General features: G+C 43.0%; 1 protein-coding gene across 2 annotated transcripts in view; it reads right to left on the bottom strand.

Moving 5' to 3' along the window:
• LOC106580092 (BDNF/NT-3 growth factors receptor) overlaps positions 1 to 13,382 on the bottom strand; it is an 85,047-nt gene that overhangs the window by 16,086 nt on the left and 55,579 nt on the right. The window contains exons 15-16 of one of the 2 annotated variants that reach the window (XM_014160731.3): positions 11,464 to 11,636; positions 8,872 to 9,118 (exon numbers count right to left, since the gene is read on the bottom strand). In XM_014160731.3, coding sequence (XP_014016206.3) covers positions 8,872 to 9,118; positions 11,464 to 11,636 — 420 coding nt within the window. The remainder of the gene's footprint in view (positions 1 to 8,871; positions 9,119 to 11,463; positions 11,637 to 13,382) is intronic. The other variant, XM_014160732.3, reaches the window with a different exon arrangement.

Here is a 13,382-nt window from a genome sequence, read left to right as displayed (position 1 = left end):
ACAGTGACTGTACATACATACCCCAACCAGAAGCCAAGGATTACAGGCAACATCTGCACTGAGCTAAAGGGTAGAGCTGCCGCTTTCAAGGTGCGGGACTCTAACCCGGAAGTTTACAGGAAATCCTGCTATTGTCACAATTCCCACCGACGGTGGCGCCCCCTCCTGCTCGGGTGGCGCTCGGCGGTCGTCGTCACCGGCCTATTAGCTGCCACCGATTCCCTTTTTCTTTTCCCTTTTTTTTATTTTAGACACCTGTGGTCAATTAGCCATTAGAGGGGTATTTAGTTTAGCTGGCCCGCTCCTTGTCGTGCGGGATTAATTGTTGTATTCGACTGTCTAGTTCGTGTCGGCTTGGCATTGTCGTACCTTATATTTATTCCCCTGTGTTTGGGAACTTTGTTTTCTTCTCTCAAAGTGTTATTAAAAAACAACACTCCCTGTGCTCGTTGCTTCCTGCGCCTCATTCCTAACAACACAACTACCAATGCCGTTACAGCTATGCCCTGTGACGAACCATCAAACAGGCAAAGCGTCAATACAGGGCTAAGATTGAATCATACTACACCGGCTCTGATGCTCGTCTTATGTGGCAGGGCTTGCAAACTATTACAGACTACAAAGGGAAGCACAGCCACGAGCTGCCCAGTGACACGAGCCTACCAGACGAGCTAAATCACTTCTATGCTCGCTTCGAGGCAAGCAACACTGAGGCATGCATGAGAACATCAGCTGTTCCAGACTACTATGTGATCACGCTCTCCGTAGCCGACGTGAGTAAGACCTTTAAACAGGTCAACATACACAAGGCTGCAGGGCCAGACGGATTACCAGGACGTGTGCTCCGGGCATGTGCTGATCAACTGGCAGGTGTCTTCACTTACATTTTCAACATGTTCCTGATTGAGTCTGTAATACCAACATGTTTCAAGCAGACCACTATAGTCTCTGTGCCCAAGAACACAAAGACAACCTGCCTAAATGACTACAGACCCGTAGCACTCACGTCCGTAGCCATGAAGTGCTTTGAAAGGTTGGTAATGGCTCACATCGACACCATTATCCCAGAAACCCTAGACCCACTCCAATTTGCATACCGCCCAAACAGATCCACAGATGATGCAATCTCTATTGCACTCCACAATGCACTTTCCCTCCTGGACAAAAGGAACACTTATGTGAGAATGCTATTCATTGACTACAGCTCAGCGTTCAAGACCATAGTGCCCTCAAAGCTCATCACTAAGCTAAGGATCCTGGGACTAAACACCTTCCTCTGCAACTGGATCCTGGACTTCCTGACGGGCCACCCCCAGGTGGTGAGGGTAGGTAGCAACACATCTGCCACGCTGATCCTCAACACTGGAGCTCCCCAGGGGTGCGTGCTCAGTCCCCTCCTGTACTCCCTGTTCACCCACAACTGCATGGCAAGGCACAACTCCAACACCATCATTAAGTTTGCAGACGACACAACAGTGGTAGGCCTGATCAACGACGAGACAGCCTATGGGGAGGAGGTCAGAGACCTGGCCGGGTTGTGCCAGAATAACAACCTATCCCTCAACGTAACCAAGACCAAGGAGATGATTGTGGACTACAGGAAAAGGAGGACCGAGCACGCCCCCATTCTCATCGACTGGGCTGTAGTGGATCAGGTTGAGAGCTTCAAGTTCCTTGGTGTCCACATCAACAACAAACTAGAATGGTCCAAACACACCAAGACAGTCGTGAAGATGGCACGACAAAGCCTATTCCGCCTTTGGAAACTAAAAAGACTTGGCATGGGTCATGAGATTCTCAAAATGTTCTACAGCTGCAACATCGTGTGTCAAAATGGGGGAGGTAACTGTCCTCCGAGGTTTTGGATTAAAGTTTACATATCTTGAGTGATGTGTATGGAGTGATATGTGAAGGAGTGTATTGTTGTGTTGTTTGTCCTGTTCTATTCCCGATGGGTCATAGGTTTAACTTCCTGATTCTGTGGCTCTGCGATAGAGTTAATGGTGTGATGGGTCAACTGTGCCCAAAATTGTTTTAGACTTTGGGGTATCAGGTTGATTGTAGAGGTTTACACACAATTCATAAAATTATAGTAATTAGATTAATATTGAGATACTGATCTGTATTATAATCGTGATAAATAAGTTAATAGTAGAATTATAGGATAATTATACTGGACGTTAATATAAATGTACATTCTGCCAATGTTGATATGTGTTAAATTGAGGGTTTTTGACTTTGAGTGATAGGAACAATTTGAATCACTGAGCAATGGCATTCTAAATTTGGGTTGGATAATTAATTGGGTTTTTAATTATGATTTGGAAACGGAATGATTTTTAAAACTGAAGGATTTATTTGAGTTTACTATGTTAATAACTATATGAGTGAAGCAATTAATGTATTAGGGATTGATTGTTTTGATTGTTGTTATGAACTAAAGATGTTGACACTATTCTCAGTATGCCATGGTGAATGGAGAGGGTGAACTATGATCTGGAGAGTGAAACTGATCCTACTCTATTTGATCTATAGGTATTGCCTTATAAATAGTGGAATCATGATGTTTGTCTTGGGATGTTCATTAGGCACCAAGGGGATACATTTTACTTTAACTAGGTGTCACTACCTGGATTTGTCCAACAAGATATGCTAATTTTAGTTTCTGGGATGGAAATAGTTATTTCCACCATTCTGATCCATTGGAGTATGATAGATAACTAAAGCTTATTTTATTAAACTCCGTTGCTGCATGCACTGCATTATGCATTAAATATGTGTTTTTCACTGTCTATGAAAATATAGCTTTGAATCTCATAAACCATATGAATCTTTTGTTTTTCTTCATGGGTTCGTGCAGGTGACTGTGTATCATAACCCCCCCCCCCCAGACAAATTGCTAGAGTGCTTAGAAAATGTGTTTGACGTTGAAATGGGAGACAGTGCTAAGTTTCTTGGGAGGAGGCTGAGCCAGTGCTATGGCAGCCGGTCACGTGCAGGAACCCATGCAATGAGTTATTGCTTTTATGCTAATTGGTTTATGTAGAATGTATGCATTTTCTACATGTGAATGAATGTTCTTAAATCTTGTAATTTTCTTTTAAATTGAGAGGATTCTCAAAATGGGGGATTATGGTGGAAAATTGCAAGATTATGTTATAATACTTTTATTGCGTCAAATGGTTGTTTTGTGCAATAGAATAGGAGATTTCCGATGTATTTTGGCTGATAAAATCTAAAGAGCATTCCAGAGCATGAGTTAATGTTTCTGTTCTATACAGGGCCAGACACTGGTCTCTACACAATGAAAACTGTTGACACAGCAGATACTGTCTGCTATGTATTATAGGTATCTTTCATACAAATCTTAACCTTGTGACCCATTCTATATATCTGTTGTTCATCATGTAGGTTGAACGGGGTGTATCTTGGCTATAAAATACCTTTGTACTTTTATCTTGGGGCTCTCAATGAATCATCTGAGCGTGAATCGTCAACCAGCCATGACCAGCCATCATTATCGTAGAGCACTCAATCGATTTACTTTATATGTGTGTGTTGTATTGACCTGCTCCCTTATTAATAAGTGATTAAAGATTTCATTTAAGTATAACTCTGACTTGTGTGATAAGTTTGTCTCTCCTCATTTGATAGTAAAGAAATTAACCACCACATTTGGCGATGAGGATGGGATGTTAATCTTCACTTGGTGACCGCTCCTGACAACCTGGGTAAATCATGCACGAGGGATCCCACAAACTTGGGATCTCAGGGAGACACACTTCGGGAACAAAGCAGATGGACCCACCATATATTAACAAATTTTTTAAAATATATATTTTCCTTTATTACCTTCTAACCCTACCACCCTTCTCCTAATTGGAGCAAACTAGTGAACAACACTTAGGCTTCTACTTCCAGTTTATACATACTACATACATTTTACGGACACAATGTATTTTACAATAGTTATATTTTGTTTGTTTTTACTCCTGTCCCATCTATTTCTTTCACAAAAGTTCTGAACCTATATACGTTTTACAGACACAGTATGTTTTACATTAGTTATCTTGTTATTAGTTGTTATTATTCCTAACCTTCAGCTCCATTCAACTCCTCCCATCTATCTCTTAACACCATCCATATTGGATTTATATATTGTTCAACTGTGCTGTGATGTTTCACAGAAGTTCTGAACCTTTCTATTCTCATAATTTCTACAGATTGTAAATTAAAAATAAATGTTTTTGCTTAAAGTATTATTATATTATTGATTGATTGACTATGACTTTTCAGATCACCCTGTAGTGCTATCTGCAGAGTTAGCTCCAGGTAAATGTTGCAATTCTTCAGCCATTGCTGAACCTGTGACCAAAACTCCCCCTCCTTTTTCCAGTAGACTGAATTGCGTTGCCTTGTGTTTCTACGGAGATTGTCATTCCACTGGGAATTACTGTGTTTCTTATCCCCAGGAGTGAGTACAGCAAGCCTTGTCTGTCGGTCTGTAATTAAAAAGCATACAGATTTGTGTGGTCATGCGGATTAAAGAGAAATGATGAAAGAGGCTGATCTTTATGTTCAATTCGGTTCCTTTTTTTCTGAGTGTGTTGGTGCGTCTGAATTGCACTAGTGAATAGGGTACCATTTCAGATGCAGCCACTGTCAGGCGTAATCTCTAGACAGGAAGCCACTTGTGCTGGTCCACCTTCTGATCCCTCCTATGACATCATTGTTCATCATTCTTTCACCCAACTATAGGGGGAGAGAGCAGCTCTCAGTCTATTTCTCAGCATCTCTCTATCATTGGCTCCTTTCTCTTTGCTCATTTCTTTCTCTCCACACTCGGTCCCTTCTCTCAACCTCTTCATTCTGAAGCCTCTCTTCTCTTTTCTCCCTTACCCCTCCTCTCTTGCGTCTTTATTTGTGGGGATTTCTTTGACTCACTCTCCATTTCGCCTCCCCCCTCTCTCCTCATCTCTCTCTCCCTCTCTCTCCCTCTCTCTTTCTCTTTCCCTCCTTTTCAGCCTCTCTCTCGTTCTCTGTGGTATCGGAGCTGCATACTAATAGAGTTCTTTAATTACTTTTTTTCATAGGGACTGTCTGATATAACTTAAGCTGTGCTGCCTTTGCACATTGCTATGGCGAAACTCCAGCGGTTAATTGTACTAAGAGGAGGTGTGTGTGTGTGTGTGTGTGTGTGTGTGTGTGTGTGTGTGTGTGTTCTGGGGTGTGTGGGGAGGGGAATAATAGTTGACAGACAGACAGACAGACAGACAGACAGACAGACAGACAGACAGACAGACAGACAGACAGACAGACAGACAGACAGACAGACAGACAGACAGACAGACAGACAGACAGACAGACAGACAGACAGACAGACAGACAGACAGAGACGGGGTGAGAGAGATAGAGGAATGAAGAGATGGAGTAAGAGAGATCCAAACACAGAGACACTATTTGAGCCAAGGGTGGGTGTCGTTTAGGGCCCTTTTAAGCTCCTGTCAATCATATTAATCCATGCAGAGCACAGACAGACAGAGAGACACAGCTCTCAGCTGTCCATTGGTCTGTCTGTCAGGGATATGTTACATACATTTGTGTACCTCCATTTGGTGTTTTGTGTTACGTTACAAATGGATTCATGGTCTGGTTATTTAACATAGAAACGAAAGTAGATAGGTTGGTCGAGGAGGATGGGTGACCGTCCAGCGTGTTTGACTCGTGTTGGGGACAACTGTAGCATTTTAGCTAACTCTTCCCTTGATCCTTTTCCTAACTTAACTTAATTATCCTAACCGGCTACGTAATTTCTCCTATCCTGCTACGAAATTCCTCCTAACCTGCTACGTAATTTCTCCTGACCTGCTACGTTAGTTCTCCTAACCTGCTGCATTAGCCGCTAACGTTAGCCACAAACGCTTACATGCAACAAGCAGCCTGGCCTCAGGGCAAGACTTACTATACTAAACTATACATCCTCCAAGATGTTTGATAAATTACATCATCCAATTAATGTGATATTGTACGGCAGGGTAAGACACATGATACTATACATCCTCCAATTCCTATTCCATTGGTAATGTAAAATATCCTACTAAATGCGAACAAATTTACATCCCAAATCCTACGAATTGACCTTAGGCCGGGTTGCATAGTAACCACTATACTTCTGACATCTGTACACTGACACCTATGAATAAGTCCTCTACAGTGTTGCTCAACCCAGTCCATACACAGTCCCTACAGGATGTTGCTGCTGACTGATCGATTCATCAATTAGTTAGATACTTGGTTAGTTAGTTCACTGCAAGCAAGAAAACCTGCATCCAGAGGCTGTTTTTCTGGTTGCCGGCGATTTTAATTCCGCATCACTAAGACACCTGATGCCCAACTTCTATCAACACGTCTCCAACGCCACTAGGGGCGATAAAGTCCTTGACCACTGTTCTACCCACAAGCAAGTATACAAGGCCCTCCCTCGTCCGCCATTTGGCAAATCCGTACTGCTGTTTCCAGTTTACAAGCAGAAACTCAAACAGGAAGTACCCGTGATTTGAGAAATGGTCACCAGAAGGAGAGATTATGCTACAGGACTGCTTTGCTAGCACTGATTGGAATATGTTTCGACACTCCGCCGATAACATTGACGAGTTAACCACCTCCGTCACCGGCTTCATTCGAAAATGCATCAGCGACGGTTTCCCCACGGTGAGGGTTCACTGCTTCCCCAATCAAAAGCCCTGGATTAACACAGTGGTTGGCGCTAAACTAAAGGACAGGGCTACTGCACACAGAGCGATCGTAGACAACACTGAGGCTACGGCTGAGGACAGGAATATGTACAAGAAGTTCCGCTATGACCTCCGCAGAGTCATCAAACCAAAATGCACTTTTTCAATACATAAAAATAACAGTCAGACATAAACAAACAAACAGTTCAAAAGGTGCCCGCCGCATGTGGTAGGGACTACAGTCCATTACGGATTACAAAGGAAGACCCAACCGTGATCTGCCCCATCATGCCTCTACCAGACGAATACAATACACGCTTTGACACCAATAACATCGTGCCGGGTGTGAGGGCCATCACCGACCCAAAGGATTGGGTGATCTCGCTCTGCGAGGCCAACGTGAAACAGGTCTTTAAACAGGTCAACACCCGCAAGGACCGACGGGTTTCCAGGGTGTGTTCTCAGAGCATGCGCAGAACAGCTGGCAGGCATATTCAAAGTCATTTTCAACCTCTCCTTGTCCCAGTCTGTAATCCCCACGTTTTAAGATGACTACCATAATTTCTGTCACCAAGAACTCTAAGGCTTCATCCAACAATGACTACCGACCTGTAGCACTCACTTCTGTAATCATGAAGTGCTTTGAGAGGCTGGTTATGGCACACATTAACTCCACCATCACAGACACTCTAGACCCACTCCATACCGCCCCAACAGATCCATAGATGACACAATCTCAATTGCACTGCCCTCACCCACCTAGATAACATGAGAATGCTGTTCATTGACTACAGCTCAGGGTTCAACACCATTGTCACCTCCAAACTCGTCACCAAGCTTAGGACTCTGGGTCTGAACACCTCCCTCTGCACCTGGATCCTGGACTTCTTGACCGGCCAACCCCAGTTGGTAAGGGTAGGCAATATACCTCCGCCACGCTGACCCACAACACAGGGGCGCCAAAGGGGTGTGTTTTTTGTCCCCTCTTGTACTCCCTGTTCACCGATGATTGCGTGCCAAGCACGATTCCAACACCATCATCAAGTTTGCTGATGACACGACGGTGGTAGGCCTGATCACCGGTGACAATTAATCAGCCTACAGGGAGGAAGTCTGTGACCTGGCAATGTGGTGCCAGAGCAACAGCCTCTCCCTCAATGTCAGTAAGTGTGGCATGGGCCCTCAAATCCTCAAAAAGTTCTACAGCTGTACCATTGATAACATCTTGACTGACTGCATCACTGCCTGGAATGCAATAGCACCGACCTCGATCGCATGGAGCTAAAGAGGGTGGTGCGGACAGCCAAGTATATCACTGGGGCCATGCTCCCTGCCATCCAGGGCATCTATATCAGGTGGTGTGGAAGGAAGGCCCGGAAAATTGTTAAAGACTCCAACCACCTAAGCCATAGACTATTCTCTCTGCTTCCGCATTGCAAGCAGTACCGGTGCATCAAGTCTGACACCAACAGGCTCCTGAACAGCTTCTATTCCCAAACAATACGACTGATAAATAGCTAACAAAATCTGAATTCACCTTGTATCCTCATTGACCTTTTTATTTAAATTGTTTGTCACTATGCACACTCTCAGGGCCCTACACACTCACACACACTCACTCCATCATCTGCTCACTGACACATAATATGCACATACTGTACATTTATATTGACTACACACACACCCCACATACAACCTGCTACTTCTCTGTTTATCTTAAATCCTGTTGCCTAATCACCTTACCCTTATACATATCTACCTCCATCACTCCAGTATCCCTGCACATTGTAAATATGGTATTGGAACTGACCCTGTATATAGTATGCTTACTAACTTACTCACTTATTGTTTTCTTCATATTTCTTCTAATTTCTTGTGTGTTTTTTTCTAGTATTACATTGCTATTGATTATTGCATTGTTGGGTTTGGACTTTGTAAAAAAGGTAGTTAACTGTACTTGCGCATGTGGCATAAAAAACTTGAAACTTGAAAGTGCTCGAATACTCGTTTTTATTGAAACAGTTCTGAAGAGGACAAAGACTCTATAGCCTGCTGATCATGCCCATGCAGGGAGAGAGAGGGAGACCCATGCAAAGGGAGGTAGTACAAGGCCAAGAAAAAAGAGGGCGACACATACACTTACCCTGTAGTAGTCCGTACTATACACGTCTCGGGACATGCCGAAGTCACCGATCTTCACCAGCAGGTTCTCTCCCACCAGACAGTTACGTGTGGCCAGGTCTCGGTGGACAAAGTGCTGGGAGGCCAGGTAGACCATGCCTGCAGCGATCTGCTGGGCGATGTGCAGCATCTGGGACTGGGTCAGCTCCACGGGTCGGTTTGTCGGACCGTCACCCATCATCACAGAGTCGGGACCATGAGCCCTACAGAAGGAGAGGAGGGGAGAAAAAATCCATTGAAATTCCAAATCATTACCAGAAATGTGACATCCCATATCTTTCTTAGAACTTAGTGAGAGCGTGGTTGTCCTATTGTTAATTTGCATACAACTTTCCCACAACTTTCTAGGAATGGTGCAGGATAGTTGCTTGGCTTTGGAACATTCTTAGCATATGTAGTCCTTTCCTGCAGTCAATGGCTACTGTCATTACACACCTGGCTAAAATATTACTGTAGCTCTGTTTGAATCACTTTTATAGTTAACTTTGACACATTCTGAAAACAGAAGATACTACAGGAATGATGGAGTCCATCCAAATCATCTTGGCTCCTGGACTCTGTCCAAGCATTTCAAGGCTCTGTTGAGACAATTAATTATCAATGACACAAGATCACTCAGTTAATCCCTACCATTGTGACACTAAGTTGTCATAATGCTGCATCAAATGTGCATTATCCCAGGGGCGTTGGCAGACACAATGTAAGTAACTTAGTTTATGTCCCCCTAACTGCCCTGATAATCCTATTTGGTAAAATACCAAGTCCATGTTATGGCAAGAACGGCTCAAATAAGCAAAGAGAAAAGACAGTCCATCATTAGTTTAAGACATGAAGGTCAGTCAATGCGGAACATTTCAAGAACTTTGAACGTTTTTTCAACTGCAGTCGCAAAAACCAAACCAAGTGGTATGATGAAACTGCCTCTCATGAGGACTGACACAGGAAAGTAAGACCCAGAGCTACCTCTGCTGCAGAGGATAAGTTCATTAGAGTTACCAGCCTCAGAAATTGCAGCCCAAACAAATGCTTCACAGAGTTCAAGTAACAGACACATCTCAACATCAACTGTTCAGAGACTGTGTGAATCAGGCCATGGCCGAATTGCTGCAACGAAACCACTACTAAAGGATACCAATAAGAAGGAGAGACTTGCTTGGTGCCAAGAAACACAAGCAATTGACATTAGACCGGCGGAAATCTGTCCTTTGGTCTGATGAGTCCAAATTAGAGATTTCTGGTTCCAACTGCCGTGGCATTGTGAGATGCAGAATAGGTGAACGGATGGTCTCCGCATATGTAGTTCCCACCGTGAAGCATGGAGGAGGAGGTGAGATGCAGTGGGGGTGTTTTGCTGGTGACACTGTATGTGATTTATTTAGAATTCAAAGCTCACATAACCAGCAAGGCTACCACAGCTTTCTGCAGCGATACACCATCCAATCTGGTTTGTGGTTAGTGAGACTATCATTTGTTTTTCAACAGGACAATGACTCAACACACTTCCAGGCTGTGTAAGGGCTATTTGACCAAGAAGGAGAGTGATGGAGTGCTGCATCAGATGACCTGGCCTCCACAATCACCTGACCTCAACCCAAATGAGATGGTTTGGGATGAGTCGAGGAGAATCACTACTGTACAGTGTGTGTGACCCTGATTTAGCCCACTATAGTAATTAAGGAACTTGACAAAAAAACAACATTCTTGGTATTTCATTATTTGAACCGAACGTTTCCTAAAAGTTCAAACATGGTTACATTTATATTTCAATGATGGTAATGTTCTAGAAGCATTCTCCATCTGATTTCACATTGGGAATGTTTTAAATAGTTCATAGAACGTTAAGAAACAACGTTCTTCTGTGGGACTTTCAGTACTTCAGCATAATGTTTCAGAAAGGTTTCCTCATTGTTCTATTTAAAGCCATTTTCCAAATTGTTCTTGAGAACATTAAGAGAACTTTCCATAAAAACCACAAGGAACTTTAGTATTGTTCAGAAAACATTCTAAGAATGTTATTTAAAAACATATACATTCCATTCTCAGAACGTTAAGAAAACTTTCCATAAAAACTTTAGTCATGTTCAGTGACCGTGAAAATATATACATTCTGTTCTCAGCATCAACAAAACTCTCATTATCCTCTATCTTGTTAAGTGTGTTCAGGTGTGTTGGCCGCGTCCGCCGCCCACTAACTGAGTCCTTGTTTACTTTGAAACGGGGGCTGTTTGAATAGACTAAAATGAACAGCTTGGTAAGCGTAAAAAACACGGCAAGCGAGCCTCATCCTGGTACCGCAGTGGACTAATTCCATCGATAGAGAACAGAAGATTATAGGTTTGGATCTCACTGATGCCGTGTCACAATCAAAAATAAATGTCTTTGCCTGATTAATGCCTAAAATGAATTTCCATCTGTCCTATCTGTACTTGGAGTTCAAAAAAAGTTTACCCGAAATAAGCTAGCAGTGTTATTAAAAATCTTATTGAAACATATAGTGGGCTTTTATGCAGTATATGCCTAATTTGAACATGCTCAAAGAATGGTTTACCTGAGGAACTTGTTGAGGTCCCCGTGCTTCATGTACTCAAACACCATGATGAGGGGGTCGCTCTCCACACACACACCGTAGAAGGTGACGATATGCTCGTGCTGCAGGTTGGTCAGCAACTCGGCTTCTCGATGGAAGTCCTTCCTCGCATTCTCACTGGCCTCTTTCAGGGTCTGACCACACACACACACACACACACACACACACACACACACACACACACACACACACACACGCACACACACACACACACACACACACACACACACACACACACACACACACACACACACACACACACACACACACACACACACACACACACACACACACACACACACACAAAGGTTACTACCTACGTTTCGTCAGAACTCACTACATGCACACTGTGTTTGAGAAATGTTTACTGACAGGGTACTATTCTGCCACAAGATGTTTTTGTTTTGGCTCAAGTCCACCAAGTGCCGACTTAAGTGGCTCTTAAAGTAAAAATGAGTTCTAGAAACAAAACCATAGCCCACAATGTTAGCTTATTGACAATGACCAAGCAGAGACGGTGTATACTTTTATACAGTAAGGGATTACTGTGTCATTGTTTACAGAAGTAGTGTTATTGGTTCTCGTGTTCTGATCTTTCCTATTTTCATGAAATCTGTCATAGCGATTTTAGTGCAGAGGCAAATGCGAGAGAGAGAGAGAGAGAGAGAGAGAGAGAGCGAGAGAGAGAGAGAGAGAAGGAACAAGAGAGATAGAGAGAGAGGGATGAAGAGAGAGAGTTTCAGGAAATGTAAGCAATATGGGCCTATTTTCATATCTACAGAAATATATAGAAATGATTCTGTATGAATAATTGATTTGGTCCTACAGAAAGTGGGTATATGAGTACATAGGGTGTTTTGTGCTTACAGAGAACTGAAGTGTCCATTTACAAATAGGAACAGGAGAGAGCTAAGGAAGCCAAGGGCAGACCCTCTGTTCTGACCCCCAGCTAGAATACTGAGATGCCAGAAAAAGAGGTTAATCCACCCCCATCTTTAACCAAATACATTCCAGGAAACAGGACTCATCATTATGATCAGAACAGAAATGGACTTGGGCAGTGTTCCCTCAACAACAAAAAATCTGCTGAGCGCAAACTTTTACTGTGAATACTGAGGCTTTAAGTTGCAGTTTTAACAGTGGCAAAGTAGGTTACTCTGGCAATTGAATAATAATGTAGGCCTACCAGAGTGACCTACCATCAAAAACAATGGAGAAAATGCATCCCATGACATTTTAACATGGAAATAGCTGTTCTACCATTCATCCTACAGTAGCAGCCAATGTGTGGTGTTCAATGTAGGCCTACATTCCATGAGACTTTTGAGAAGAAAAAAAACATGCAGGGCTTGACATTAACCTGTTAATCCACTTGTCCTTCAGACAAGCAGGTGACAGAAAATGTTTTACATAATTAAATGAATTATTATTCCGATAACATTATTACAGAGAATCAGACAAATTATGCTACCCTCTGCCTATTGGCTACTTAGCTTATTCAAGCCTGTCTAAAAATACAACACTACCCCTTTAAGACAAAAAAAAGCTCTTTACCTGACTCTCTATTCAAAGATGGCTAGAAATGTACACGTTTTGTGCTCTTGTAGGAATCAATGACTCCCCTATTGCTGACTACAAATGATCTATAACTGGGCTAATGACTGAGTAACTAGCAAAGGATATGAACAGAATGTGCACACGTGGCTACATGCAGCTCTTACTTTGATCTCAAGACAAGTGCATCTACTCGCAACCACTCATGCTGTAAACACAGTCCAGTTCAAAGTAAATGGCACAGATCCATCCCAGGAGGTTGGTGGCACCTTAATTGGGGAGAATGGGCTCGTAGGAATGACTGGAGCGGTATCAGTGGAATGGTA

Source organism: Salmo salar, chromosome 20 (genome assembly GCF_965601325.2).
Source record: "Salmo salar chromosome 20, fSalSal1, whole genome shotgun sequence".
Taxonomy (NCBI): Eukaryota; Metazoa; Chordata; class Actinopteri; order Salmoniformes; family Salmonidae; genus Salmo; species Salmo salar.
The sequence above is the reverse complement of the archived record's forward strand: the minus strand, read 5'-3'. Positions and strand labels throughout refer to the sequence as shown.